The 15340-nt window shown below is 35.5% G+C and overlaps 2 protein-coding genes across 2 annotated transcripts in view; one reads left to right on the forward strand and one right to left on the reverse strand.

Moving 5' to 3' along the window:
• The window catches only part of LOC110026533 (transcription factor VIP1-like), a 27362-nt gene extending 19538 nt beyond the window's left edge, over positions 1–7824 (forward strand). The window contains exons 4-6 of the mRNA XM_020727502.1: positions 6401–6485; positions 7238–7635; positions 7743–7824. Coding sequence (XP_020583161.1) covers positions 6401–6485; positions 7238–7527 — 375 coding nt within the window. The 3' untranslated portion in view covers positions 7528–7635; positions 7743–7824. The remainder of the gene's footprint in view (positions 1–6400; positions 6486–7237; positions 7636–7742) is intronic.
• A 1913-nt stretch (positions 7825–9737) lies between these two features.
• The window catches only part of LOC110026535 (serine decarboxylase 1), a 14279-nt gene continuing 8676 nt past the window's right edge, over positions 9738–15340 (reverse strand). Inside the window, exons 3-6 of the mRNA XM_020727504.1 lie at positions 11239–11470; positions 10976–11169; positions 10767–10900; positions 9738–10684 (exon numbers count right to left, since the gene is read on the reverse strand). Of these exons, the coding sequence (XP_020583163.1) occupies positions 10106–10684; positions 10767–10900; positions 10976–11169; positions 11239–11470 (1139 nt within the window). The 3' untranslated portion in view covers positions 9738–10105. The remainder of the gene's footprint in view (positions 10685–10766; positions 10901–10975; positions 11170–11238; positions 11471–15340) is intronic.

Consider the following 15340-nt stretch of genomic DNA (forward strand, 5'->3'; position numbering starts at 1 on the left):
ATTCTCTTACCCGAGCAAGTGAAGGCTCGACAGAGAAAAAAACCGCAAGTAAGCAAGGCATTGCGGAAGGGGAGGGGAGAAGGAAATATACATCTTCTCGCCTTTAAATGTCATTCCCATATAACAAATGTATAAATAATGAGTAAGAACACATTTAGGAATGAGGCAAGCAATAATCTCCCTATTCTAGCATGCTTGCAAGAGGAGTAAAATTGTTCTAAAGCCATGCTTTAATTATCCAAATCGCTGCCAACATAAATATGATAGGATAAACAAAGAACATGTCATATCTCCATCACTTTAAGCAAATATCCAAGTCTAATTCCTAAAACATGCTCACATTTCATCTTTCACACATGCCCTCTAAAGTGAATATCTCAAAAATATATGAAATTAAAGTGAACTAGCATGCTGTATCATCCAACAGAGCCAAGTTCAAAGGCTCGGCAGAGAGGAAAACCGAAAAGAAACAGGGCACCGAAGAAAAGGGGGGAAGAAGAGGTACCTTTTTGATGTAAAATGTAAAGCACCGCAACACAAGAGACCACATCAAGGAGATGCTTTCACAGAAATCTCCTTGCCAAGTTTCTCTCACAGCCAAAAATTTCTACCGCTTTTCTTTTGCAAACTTTTTCAACAACCCCAAAAATTTCAAAAAAAACTATGTTTTTAGGCAGAGAAGAGAGGGGAAGAGAAAGAAGATCACCCCTCTATCCACGCCGCTCGCATCGGGCCTATCCACGGCGCTCGAATCGGGCCAAAGCAGAAAAAGGTGCTCCCTGCCGACAGAAGGCGAAGCCAAACATTCCCTGCTCACAGAAGCCGAAACAACCAAAACATCTAGGACCGAGCGGCGAGCCTAGTGCCAGCGAGGGAACAGAAGGCGAAGCAACCAAAACATTTAGGACCGAGCGGCGAGCCTAGTGCCAGCGAGGGAAGCATCGGGAAGAAGAGAGAGTTTGTCATTCAAGTGTACCAGGGAGCAAGCTTCCCGGAGTCAAACTACCAAGAAAAGGAAAAAACACAGCCCGGGGAGACTGACACGGCTTCGGGAAGGAGGGCCGCGGGCAGAAATGTCGGGCAAGGATGAATGAGAAGTCAACTTTCTCTCGCGTGGAGGAGGAGGAGCTCGGTTGGCTCGAGACCGAGAAAGGGAAAGACCAGACACGCGAACGGGAGAGGGAAGGGAGGCAGAGCTTGGGCGCGTGAGTTTAGGGATTTAGGGCTTAAAGAGGAAAGGAAGGATTTGGTTTATATAAATTAATATATATATATATATATATATTAAATCATATGCGATTTATTCACCGGACGTGCCGGTGCAGTCCGTTTTATCATCCGGGGTCGCTCGGACGACATCGTCGACAATCGAGTCAAAAACGCGTCAAAATTCAAATTTCACAAAATTTCGACCCGCGATTGATTGTTTCAAAAAGTTTATTCGAGTTTTCGATAGGTAACGGTGCAAGCGATGTGAATTGTGGCGATCGAAGGCGCCAATTCTCCGAATTGCGAAGTTTGTGCACGCGGGAGTGCAAATTGTGCAGAAGGCCACCCTAAGGCTCAGGAAGGTCCTATAGGGATCCCTTTTGGGTTTCCTCATGTTGGTTTCACCCTTCTAAGTGCTCTTCTAAGTGCTAGAAGTCGATACCACACACGCGAAACTCCAAAAAGGTACAGAAGTGGGTTGGACTTCTAGAACAAGGCGGGTTCCATTTCTAAGGTTCTAAGATTGTCGAAGGGAGATTACTAAGGTTAAATCCTAAACCCTAAGAGGAAGACTAGACCTCACTAAAAATGAGGTCAACAAGAGGCAGCAGAATGGAGGAGAACATCCTATCAAATTGATCGTGAAAAACTGATGGGCAGCAGAATGGAGGTGAACATCCTATCAAATTGATTGTGAAAAACTGATGCTGCTGCTACACATAAGAATGCGATCACATGAAAATATCACACAAAAGACTTGATCTCGCTCTTATCTGCAAATATTGTGATAGAATTTTAGATGCAGTAAGGAGGTGGAAAATCACACTTACAACTATCAATCTAGGAAGAGCACAATAATCATCAATAAATCAAAGAAATGAGGTTGTTCAAGGGCATAAGATAAAAAACAGTTTGTGGTGCAATCATTAAAGAAGGATATTGTCGGAAAATGGTACTGATGAGAAAATTAAAGAAGGTTATTAGAAGGATTGCCTCTAGAAGAACTCGCTTGAGATTTCATAATAGAAGTGGAGTTGATTGGCATTACATAATTTAAATTTTTTTCTTTTGAATCACATATTTTTGTTATTTTTTAATTGATGTTGATTATCTCCTGCATCTAGTTGATATTCTAATACAATCGTAAAAATTGAAATTAAATAAGATGAGGATGTCCCCCTCTGCTATCTCTATTTTTTCATTCTCTGACTCCTCGTTATGCACTATGAGAACTTGTAATTATTTATCATTGTAACGGTGTTCTGAGGTAAACTTCTGATCACACAAAAAACATAACCCCTTGGCTTGCTTCTCCCGAATCTGTCTCTTTGAGAGCTTGAGTATTGCTCCCAGTCATTCATTATTTGTGTCTCGTGCAACCCGCATATAGATTTCCATTGTTTGAACTTTTGGTATTGTCGTGGTTGCAACAGTTCGGTACGGCGTTTCATCTTTGTTGCTCCCGGTAGCCTTCTTCATTTGATTATTGGCCTCCACCATCTAAGCTAGTTTTATCGTCTTCCTCAATTCCCGTGGTTTCAATGGTTGGAGTGATGCCCGTATATTGGGTTCTAGGCTCTTCATGAAATTTTCATCTAATCCTGCTTCAGAAATCCCCTTAAGCTGTCTTGACAATAGCTCAAATTTCTCCCTATATTTAATGATAATCCCCTCCCGAGTCATGGCATTGAATTGTTCGTGTAGGTCTCCTTTTTGAATTGCTCTGTAACGGTCTAACAAATAATCTTTGAATTCCTCTGATGAATGGATTGAGTATCTAGCCTCCCTCAGCTAAAACAAGGCTAGATATTTCCTTTCCAAACACAACACTGCCGCATGATTCTCTCCTCCCCGTCACTGCCAAGTATGGCTCTGTCTGATACACCCACCCATGTGCGGCTTTCCCCTCGAAGATCAGCATTTTCAACTCACTAACTTTAATATCTACACCCCAGATTCCTCTTCTTTTGTTGTTTCCCCCCATATCATGCTTCTCTAATTTTTTCTCCTTGTTCCCCATCCCTCTTGCATAATCTTTTCTTCATATTTCAACCCAACCGCCTCCATCATAAATATTTAATACATCTCCAATTGGAGCCTTGAGAGGACATTCATGATGGTGGATGTTTTTTTTATTATGTTCCTCTCATTCGATCTCTTTTTCTTTAGATTTTGCAAATTGAGCCGTCAACAGAGTCTTGAATTGCATCTCAACGAGCCTCTTTAACATCTCTCAAAATTTCCCCCATGCTCTCCAATTGGTTCTCCATTCGGTTCTCCAAGGAAGAAAACCTATCCTCTGTGGTGGCGAATTTTTCGTTTATCCTAGACCCAATTTGGCTTATCTGTTCCTTAAATTTTTTCTCTAAATCATCCGGTTTTTACTGTCGTCACTCTCAAAAAAGTTTTTTTTTATCACAAAACGTGGAAACACGTGCGTGTTGAAATCTCGTCGATTGATTCGCGTGTCCGTATCACGAGAACGTATGCCTGCTATCGATCTAAATAACATCGGTACAAATAAGTTGAAATTCAATAGCTTCATACATGAAATGATATATGTAAGTTGAAATTAGTAGCAAAAATCATGTCTGCTGAAATAAAGCACAGATACGCGCATGCTCGATAGTTTGAATTGCGTCACTATAGTCGTGATCCCATCGTAAGTGTTGGACGCCCCGAGAACTGGAGAAAACTGGAGTTTCGGGTCTTTGTACGTCGCTTCCCCGCCGTTGCCTTCCCAGCTAGCTTCGACCGCTTAGACAGCGCGAGAGGAAGAGAAGAATGGGAGTTTCAGGTCTCTGTATACTGCTTCCCATCATTGCCTTCCCTGTGACGGACGATTCACAAAGAAATCGTTGTTCGGTATGCCGTGAGTATGTTGTTGCCTTCTTCTGTGAGCCGCGAGCCCGTCATTGCCTTCCTCAATAACTGTAATTGCAACTATATCTCTAGCGTTGGTCACGCAGGAGCCGCCATCGCAACTGTTGTGGCCCGTCCCTTGCTTCCCTTCGCTATTATGTACGCCGCGACGCATCCCGTGACATTTTTGTCTTTGATCGCCGATTGTATCTCTATTAGCTTCTCGAGTGTGTAGGATTTGTCGTTCCGCAGAAATTGTTCATGGCTTTCCTTGTCACGTCGTGGATCGAAGCCATGACTCTCTTTCCTTTGATTCCCAGAGGTGGGAACTGACTGCTCTGATATCAATTTGATATGATGTAACCTCAAATAGGCACGTTTTTTTTCCAGAAAAAAGTTAGGGTAAACATAATTTATTTCAGTAAATCAAACAACTCAATAATAATACAAAGATAAATACCTACAATTTGAGAGGTAGACGTTCTCTCCCAATTCCTACAACTTGAGTGGTTGGAAATCTCTCCCAAATCCTAGACCCAAGACTCACCACTCAATCTCATGCATAAACCTAATCCTAGACATAAAAAGCCTATTTATACCCAATAACAATAATAATAAATATTAAATTGCCCTTAGGCGTACAAAAGACCAATTTGCTTTTAGGCTAGGGGCCAACGTAACAAAATTTAATGGCTGTCTACTGGAAAAAATATCTTGAAATTCAGGATCAAGAATGCCCTATAATAGATATTTTGAAATTCATGCAGACTGAAAATTATATTGTTTTAAAATTCCTTAAAGTGACGCATACAAATTAACTAGTAATAAAATTTACAACAGTAAAACAAGAGTAAGAATATTACTCCAAAAAAGACGCTTTTCGTCTGTACAGTGAGATAACATCTCTCTTAATTATTCAAATTTTCAATCCATTTGAAGATTTAGATCATACAAACAGTATGAATGGCAATTGTAACTAAAAAATTGTATTTAAGTATCAATTATTTCTTGCAGTATGAATGGAAATTATAACTAAAAAATTGTATTTAAGTATCAATTATTTCTCTTACCCTCTGATCCCACCCTTATTTATAATCATAAAGCTAATAGGGAATTTCCTTTAATTTTCCATTAAGAAAGTATATCTATCATAGAGGTTCAAAAGGAGAATAAAAATATCGATTGTGATCCGAAGCTTATATAGCGGAGAACATTCCAAAAGACAACAATAGAAAATCTCAAAAGGTAGTTAGTTCATCAAACTTAATTAGTTGGAGGAATTCTGAATTAGGCGAGTTGATGAAATTGGATAGATAGGAAGTTGTCGAGAACTCATGAGTTTATTGACTCTTATTAGATAAAAGGAACGATAGAGGCCAAAATATGTTCTTAGATGTTTTTTATTTTTAGTTTCTAAAAATAGTTAAAATTTTTTGGAAACACTCAAAATAACTTTCAAGTATTTTGAGTGCTTTTAAAAAAATCATTTCTTAATTAAATATGCTAAACATGTTTTATTTTCAATCAAAAGATAAACAAAATAAAAAAAAAGGAAACAAAGAACAAAATGATCCCAATGACTCCTTAGCTTTCAGAATGAATTTCTGATTGAGCAAAATTGTTCTCTTTTAATTGTTATGAAAATAAGCTTGGTAAGGTATTCAAGTAATCAAAGCTGGAAGTGGATGGTTTTGCAATTACCATCTTGATTTTTTGTAGGAGATGCCGAGTAGATATTGTTGGAGCTTGAAAGTACTTGAGAATAGCTATTAACGGATGGTTTAGGATATTTTTTGTCGAGCACTGTGAAGTGGTAAAGAGATGAAAAAATGATTGATTGGAAAAAAATAGTATGTTCATTATGAATTTAGCTCATGTCAATCTCGTACTCAGACAAGAATTTAGAGTAAAATCTTAATTCAATACAGACGGACATTGGGAGGAGGATAAAATGAGAGTTTGTAGTTTCAAGCTGATTTATATGAAAATTAAATATTACGATCTCTAAAGAAATACATAGAAGGGAGAAAATTCAAAGATATTTGGAATGTTTAAGCTATTGTATTTGGAAATTAACAAATAGATTGCTGTATGTCTAGTAGTCAAATAAAAATTGGTGATAATTTTTTGGATATATAGTTTTTAGAATGATTATGTTATTTGAGATAGAAATATGATGCAACAAGCTATAATATTTTATCTTCTAACAGCAACTGGATATTATGTAGACATGTCATGAAAAAAAAAAGTACACTATTTTCTCTTAAAATTGAATTTCTTATTAGCATAAAATCTCATGCTTATGATGATCCTGTTATCTATATTGCAGAGGGACACGACTGGTTTAACTACTGAGAATAGGGAACTGAAGTTGAGGTTGCAGTCTATGGAACAGCAGGCTCATCTCCGGGATGGTAATGTTTAATAACTTTGGACTCTCAGACAGCAAAAGCCTACTAGTCTCTCCATAGGATTCATTAACAAATAGTTATATCAGGTTTTGTCACATGTTTTGCATTCTATTGCGTCCTCTAGTCTGTTGCCTATCGGCCCAGAGGAAATGATTTATTTAACAAATTGCTATTTTCTTTCATTTTTATTTTGAGAATCAATAGGGTTGTAAATGAGATGAACAAGCGAACCCAGTTCTTATCGTGTTCGGCTTGTTTGAGTATTTTTTTTTTGTTTGAAATAAACAAATTCAAAATGGTTTGTAAATAATATGTTCATTGTCGGCTCGATTCAAATTTGTTTGTTTATTTCAGCTCGCATTAAGCTTAAATGATTTTAAAATAGAAAAGTTAAACTTTTTTTTTAATACAACATAAAGAATCAACAAAAAATGTCATAATAATATTATTTATTTAATTATTTAATTAACTCCGGCCAAAATAAGCCGAGTGCAATAAAATAATAAAAATTATTTTTGTTCAGCTTAATTTTAATTCGAGCTCAAAAAAACTGTTCGCATTCAGCTCGTTTGGCTATTAAGTGAATCAAACACCAGCTATTTGTGAATGAGGAGCCTTTTTCACAGCCATAGTTTACTACTTAATATTGGCCGCTCTCTTTTCTGAGCGTAGATCTGTAACACTTTAGTAAACTGTAACACTCAACTTATTGGTAAAAAATTATATCAGTGATGATGTTTTTTGGACCTTTACAGCTCTGAACGAGGCATTAAGGGAGGAAGTTCAGCGGCTCAAGATAGCAACTGGGCAGATCTCAAACGTTAATGGGAACCCGTTCAACAGAGGATTTCAGCAATCTGCTGCACCTTTCTTCCCTCACCAACAACACCTTCCAAACCAACCTAATCATCAGCCTCAACAGCTGCTTTCTGCTCCCGTTACCAACAATCGAGCTCATCATCACAACTCGCCTCAGCTACAGACACCATCGAACGGACTATCTTTCGGCGACCGGAGCACCCATGATTCTATGGACATAATGTAATAATGATGAATCAAATGTTGAAGAATTTCCTCCTTTTTACGAATTAGCTCAAGTTGTATTACATGTGAAATGCAAATCAGATTGTCTTTTGGTGGCTAGGGAAATGAGGTTATTTGTATAATTTTGTTATAGTTTTAAACTTTTTACGAATTAGCTCAAGTTGTATTACATCTGAAATGCAAATCAGATTGTCTTTTGGTGGTTAGGGCAATGAGGTTATTTGTATAATTTTGTTATAGTTTTAAGATTGTATTTTGTATGACATCATGCAGTTGTTCGTAATAATTGTATTATTTAGCTGGTGTGCTTGCTTTATAATTAATTGTTTATTTAGGTTTTATTTTTTCACATGGATTTGTTTCTGCTGAAAATGTGCATTTACATTCTGGTCTCGTTGGGAGAAGCAGGTTTTTTTTTGGTTGCATTTACTTGCTGGTCTTTGTTGAATCAGAAGTTATTATGTTTAAACCTTCCAGAACAATTTTTTTGGTTTAAGACTATTGTCATGGAAGATTTACATGCATATTATTCTATGTTTTATGTATTTCTAGCACCTAAATTTCAATTTTTATGTATAAGTTGTCTTATTTATATATGAATGGTGTATTTAACTTTTTGAAGTTTAAAATTGTGGTACTTCTTTGATATGAATAAATTTGGGTGGTATAAATATAAAAAAGCAAAGTCATGATTTATGTTATGATTTTTAGACAAATTTTATGCCGGTTGTTGATTACCTAACGCAACCCTCCACTTTTCACATCCGGGCTTGAGACCGATAATGATAATGTATAAAATGGAGTGGTACAATACGATGAGTTCTTAGGTCACCCATCCTAGTACTATTCTCAGCCAAGCATGCTTAATTGCGTAGTTCTGATGGCATCCAGGTTATTGGTATGGTCGCACAAAAAAAAAAAAAGTATAGTGATATATGTAAAATACATAAGAATTGGGTTTTATATATGTAAATGCCCCTAATTTCAATTCCTCTAGACCCATTCCTTTTTTTGTTTGGTCATCTTCCAATGGCATGAGGAAATAATAATACGCAGCTTTTTTAATTTCTTTCATGATCAGTGTCGTATAAAGGTCTGTCTCTCTTCGATTAAGAAAAAAATTAGATGATAATTTGGCCGAGAGATATGACTCTTATTCTATTTGTTGAATGAGAATGTTTTTCAGAATTCACGAGTTTTAGACTCATAAATTTTAGACATATCTTATGATTTATTAGTCATCATTTAAATAAAATCATCTTAAATTTTAAATTTATTAAAATTGAGTAGTCATTTTATTGTAGTTTTCAAATAAATATAATATTTTTTTTTTTTTACTTTCGATTAGAATATATTGACCTAACAATTCATTTCAATTATTATTAACAAATCTAGGGCATAGTTGGATCTAAATTATTTAATTTTTTATACATGGCAGGTAATTCAATTAGAGGTTTGCATTGATCGGTTTAAATGAAAAAATTGAATGAAATTGAACATATTTGGTAGACTTGATTCTGTTGATGAAATCACGCATCACTTATTATTCCAATTTAAAGATTATTTGGAATCTGCCATTGGATCATTTTGGAAAACAAAAAATTAAATTAAATTAAAAAAAAAGATTTTAATTAAATTGTATCCATCAACTAATTGATTTAGGAAATGTGATGACCAATAAATCTGACTTTACAAAATGCACATCTTAATTGCAATTTTGAAATTTGATTAATCCAAAATTAATGGAATTATAGTTTAATTCTGTTTGAGTCAGCTTAATCTCACATGTTATTTGATTTGATTTAATTATTTTAATGAATTTTAAATCGATACAATGGAGACGATCATTTGCGCAGCCTTAAGTTCAGCATGTTTTCTTAAGGGCTTATTTATGATCATTTTTATTTTTAAAATATATTTATTTAATAATATATATATATATATATATTTCATTTAAAAAATTAATTAACATTTTTAAAAACACTCAAAACTTTTAAGTGTTTTAAATATTTTAAAAATAATCATACTTTAATCAAACAATCGAACATAATTTGTTTAAATTTAAAAAATAAACAAAATAAAATAAAAAATAAAACAAAAAAAACAATTAAAGTGAACCCCTGAAAATTATAATCACACTTCCTAAAAGAAAATTCTACATGCATTTAGAATTCAGTTCTAGTTGCGCCAAACAAATAAGAAACGATGTATCTTGTTGCTTGTATTGATTACTTAGAAAATGAACCACAATGAAGCAAGAGCGAGGCCATTCAAACGCTTACAATGCTAAGCCACAATTAAACAATCCGAAGATCAGTCAACGTTAGAAATAACACAACAATGAAGCAAGACCACAGCACAGAAGTGTTTAAAACTGCCTCGATCACCACAAAAGTTAAGTCTCAATGCCACAAGCCACATGTTCAAGCAGTTCAAAGGGGCCGTCTCTTAAAAGCTTTACTGAAATCTGTAAATCCGGATTAAGTAAATATTGCAAATTCAGGATTTAAGATAAAACTGAAAGGATTTGAAGAGAAACTAGATTTACAAAATCCAATATTTAAAATTTGCCCTTTTTTCTAATTGGCAGATTTGCTGTGCTCATCGCAGCAACAATTTTCCTCCCCAATGTCTGCAGCAACACATGGAGGTCTGCTTTCACCATCTCCATACCAACTTGACCGAGACCGAATGAGCTCATCCAAGAAACAATCAAGCTTCTCAATGGTCACATTTGGCATCACCACCACATGAGCTATGTTTCCTTCACAGGCAAGCTGCCACCTGCGAACAAAGTCCTCATATTTAGGTCTCTCCAGCACCACAGTACTACTGAGCTCGTTCAGCATGGCGCTCACCCCCGCCTCGACCAGACGGTCTTTTAGATAGTGAGCATTTCTCAGGCACTTCTGAACCTCCTTTTGAAAGCCCTTGTAGCCTTTCCTGTTCAATGTGTACCACAGGAAGATGGGAGCATGCCCATTTCTGCTGCCCATGATGGTCGCATCCCTCGAAGCGAGATACTCCACATTATTCGACAGGACGTTTATGTTCTTCAATCTCGTGATCTGCACCCCACAGGGCATTGGACATCCCACAAATTTGTGGCCGGAGACACTGACACTGTCTATTGGCTTCTTGAAGGTGACCTTCGGTGCCTGTTCATTAGTTGATCATATAAAGTTATAATCAATGTTTGAGTTTGAATCAAAAAGACAGAGAGAGAGAGAACAAACATACACGTTTAACAAAAGGCATCATAAGACCGAATAGAGCGCCATCACAATGGATGTAAAACTGGCCGCTAAATCCAGTTTTTTCTAGTGTTTCTATAACCAGGTCGAGATCATCGACAGCTCCTTTTACCGTTGTTCCTGGATGAACTTAAAATATCAGCTAAATCCATCGAGAGGAATAGAAGGTGAAGGGAGAGCTTGAAAATTACTCACCAATATTGACATTAACAATGGCAGGTTTGTCTTTGTTAAGAAGCAATTTTCTTTCGAAATCGGCACAATCAATCTCGCCGGAGACCAAAGTGGCAACCTTCACACACTCCATTCTGTACATTTTTGCTGCTTTAAAAACTGAGTAATGGGACTCTCTCGAGGCATAGAGTATCCCATCAGGAAAAACTTCCCTTCTGCAGAGTCAATTAATGTATGCATAAAACGCTATTTGGAAGATATGAAAGAGTGCAGAAAATGTTTACCCAACAAGTATGCCATGCAAATTCCCCTCTGTGCCGCAGTTAGTGATATAACCCCAGTACTCATTCTTGTCCAGTTCCCAAAGGCGAGCAAACCAGTCTAGAACACCAACTTCAAATTGTCTGGAGTGGACACCATAGTTACTCTCAATAAAAGGATCACCAAGGTTATTAATGGAAAAATGTTGCAGCTGGGATAGCGCACCGTAATCAAAGTCTAAATTGTAAGGGTAACCTACATTGCAAGCAGACACGGGTATAAGAATCAATGAGGATGAGCATGAGAAAAAGAGATAACAAAGGCAGAAAATGTAACTTAAATCTTAATGGAATCAGTCCTACGCTACCAAAATACAACCCATGGAACAATAAACAGCGATCTATGTAACTAAAGTTGAAATTCTAGATTTCATTAAGAAAATGAAAATTTGAGTGAATAAAACTATTACTTTTAATGTATGGTGGAGTACGATATATAAGAAAATACTTGCCTTTTTATTGTTGAAGAATTGAAATAACCTGGAAGTTCTAAATTGCTCCTTGTAAATGTTATAAGAGGCATGGTCATCTACTGAACCAAATTTTAATGGAATAGACAAACAGCAAAGACATTAGGTGATTGCCGAGTTTAAGGGCAGAATGTTCTAAACATCAGAGAATTAACAGGATCACGGGAACAATAGCAGCCCTCAAAATGATAAATTTACATCATACACATTTACAATCATAGTGATGCTGCCTCACTTCGTTAAAATCTTCTCTTAAATATGCTGTAGAGGAATCCTTTTTGCTTTTTTATTATTGCCGATTCTATAGAAATTTATATTAAACATATATGATGTAAACTATAAGAAAAGAAATTACTATAATTTTACTAATAAAAAGTGAAATGTGGGATCCGAAGTACATCGACTCGATAAAATACATGGGAGTTAGCAGTAGGAAAAGATTGTCTTCTTGAAACCAAAATTTTTTGTGTGAGGCTGTGTCGGCCATTTTTTTTTTAAACTTCGTAGTTTGAAAAAGTGAATGATTTTGTGATTTTTGAAAATAATTTAAATTATAAATGTAACCTTTTTTATTTATAAAAATAACATTTTAATTTTAAAATAGGTGAGATCAAACAGGTCTCACGTTTTAAATAGTTTAGATAATTGAATACAATAGTACAAGTAATACACTTATCCCAAATAATAAATATATCACTTGTAATAGGGATTCAATCACATAAACTAAAGAATTTGTGACTCTGTTTTAGTTTGCGAAATATTTTATAAAAAGGCCAACAAGTTCCCCTATATAACGTAAAAATTAGATAGAGTTTATTTTATCTGGGTTCCTGATTCCCTATAGAGGCAAAATTATATCTTAGAAAACTCTCGATTAAGATCAGATGATTTTTCCTTCAAGATTTCAAAGTTTAGGTTTTCACGATTAGACATATGAAAATCAAATGAGAATGACTCAAAATAGGAACAATTATTTAAGGAATCCAAATGGAAGAAAAGTAGGGGATATCACAAATTCGAGGAAAATTCCGGTGAAATCCCAACTATCCTATTGTTTGGCTTTATGTCTTTGAAATGATGTAATTTGATATTTCAATCCTGCAAATTATTTAGGATTTAGGACTTATGTTTGCACAATATCAGACTGTGCAAATAACCTAAAAAGATAGAAGGATTTAAACCGTATCGCACGGTAACCTCGGAATCCTAAAGCGTTAGGACTTATAATTATACAATTCGCTCCAAACTCTTCATAGTAGCACCTCCTGGTATAGTTTTGAACATGCACCTAGCTACTAGGTTATCCTATACTAAGGCATAGTGCAAAAACTAAGCAATAAAACATGCAACGTGAAAGAAAAGTAACAATGTACTGTACAGTAAGAGGAAATACAGTATAACATGCTGAAAGAAGAGTATAACGTGCTATAAAGAGTAGTATAATATGCTGAGAAAATAATATAACAGGCTATGAAAACAATATAACATGTTTTGAGATAAAATATTGTAATATAAATTAAACCTGTACACCTGGTAGGTTCATTGCTCCTTTAAGTTTAGCTATTATGTGCTGTGTAAAGGAGGAAAATATGACCTGAAAAAAGACTTGAGAAAAACAGGTAAATCGTAGGAAAAATGACAAATAAATAAAATAAAATAAAATACAATATCATATATAAAGGGCCAAGAATAAGAAATTTATATATGATATTGGGATGCCCCCAATTGCCAGGAGGATTTGAGTGTAAGACAAACTCAAATCCTGGAGCATTGGGTTTCAGTTTTGACCAAGTTAAGGTAAGAATTTCATTATCTGATCTAATTAAATCAGTCATGAATCACAATCTAGTGCACCTTCGTGTCTAGTGTCCTAATTATTTCACAAATTGGGGTCAGATGTTTGGCTTCTTAGGTTTATTTGAAAATTAAGATGATAAACTCTCTTAAGGTGTGCTCCTAAGACTCAGGAAACCTACACTTTAATTTAAACTTGAAGTGTCTTTCAACTAACCCTCAAACATCTTTAAATTAAGCTTAGCTCACCATCAAGCTCCCAAAACCTAGAGGGTAAACCTATAGTTTTGACAAAAGAGTTGTGAAGTGTGTTTCAAACCTAGTTAGGGTAGTTGGATTTAAGTTGATTCGAAACTTAAGGAACCTAAGTGCAGGTCTACAGATCTTTCAATTCATGTCCTTAATCGTTATCTAAACTCTCATTTTCTTCCAACCCTCAACTATTCTTTCAATTTACAGTTTTATCTTTCATATGCAAAAGTTTTATCTTTCATATGCTTATCTTTCATATGCAAAAAGAAACGGTAGATGGTTCACTATTCTATCGCCCTTTAGGTTTTATCACATCAAAATCCAAATCTTATTTTTAATTTTTTTTTCCTTTCTCTTTTCATATTTACCTTAAGATTATGAATCATTTCTGAATATAATTAAATCGGAAATTCTCATTTTTAACTTGACCGTTAAAAAAAAAGGGAAAACAAAATGAACAAAAAGGAGACCGATCCATTTTTAAATCAAGTCAAATCAGTGAAGCTTAAAATGAAATCATGAATGTATCGGTCTAAAACGTTTAAATTCGTTAAAAAAAAATGATTGGATCAATCCCGAGAAGGATATCCTTTTCAAATGTCAATCTTACGGATTTCCAAATCCCTTTATGAATTTAATTTGATATTAATCCCAAAATGAAGCTTCAAGAGCCTTTTACATTTCATAAAATATAGGAGAACAATCCATAGAGAGCATCCTTCTATACTTCCAAAAATCATGCCATTATCAAAGCCCTTCAACTTCAACTTTAATCAAAAGCTCCTTCCATTTTCTTTTATATCTCACAATTATGAAATTGTCCATATAAATATTCATAATCAAAGTAATAGAAAAAGATAATTACCAATCCAATTTATCCCACTAAAAGGTCATGAGTTAAAATTCACAGGTAAGACAACAAAAATCATAGCCAACCCCTCAAAATCCAATTCACGGGTAGGGCAGCATGAAGGAGAGCCACGTGTAAGGTAGCCTGAAAGGGAGCTCACATATAAAGCAACAAATCACAACCAAACCCCAAACTCCAGCTCACGGGTAAGGCAACAAGAGGGAGAGCCCATAAGAAGGGGAAAACTGAGCCCCAGGGAATGATCTAAACAGTAGAGTATGTAAGCCAACATAAATCACTAAAAGGAGCCCAAACCAAACCCAAAAAAAAAACCAACTGAGCCCAGCAGAAGGGGCAAACCAAGGCCTAAGAAATAATCCCAACAGTAAAACATTTCAGCCCCCATAAATCACCAAAAGGAGCCCAAACCGAGCCCAAGAACATGACCAACCGAGCCCATCACAAAGGGGCAAACCAAATCCAGCGAAAAGGGAGCAAAACAGAGAAGTATTCCAGATAGATCGAATTCACTAAATGGGTCCAAACAAAGCCATAAAAATCAGATTCCATGAAGCCAAAACCGAGACCAAAATAAGGGGCAACAAGGGAGGCAAGAAATGAGCCTCAAACATAATTTTCCAACTTATAAAACGATTTCAGCATATGTTCCAACAACGGGGGAATAAAGGAAGCAAGATAA

The sequence above is a fragment of the Phalaenopsis equestris genome, unplaced genomic scaffold, assembly GCF_001263595.1.
Source record: "Phalaenopsis equestris unplaced genomic scaffold, ASM126359v1 Scaffold000376, whole genome shotgun sequence".
NCBI lineage: Eukaryota > Viridiplantae > Streptophyta > Magnoliopsida > Asparagales > Orchidaceae > Phalaenopsis > Phalaenopsis equestris.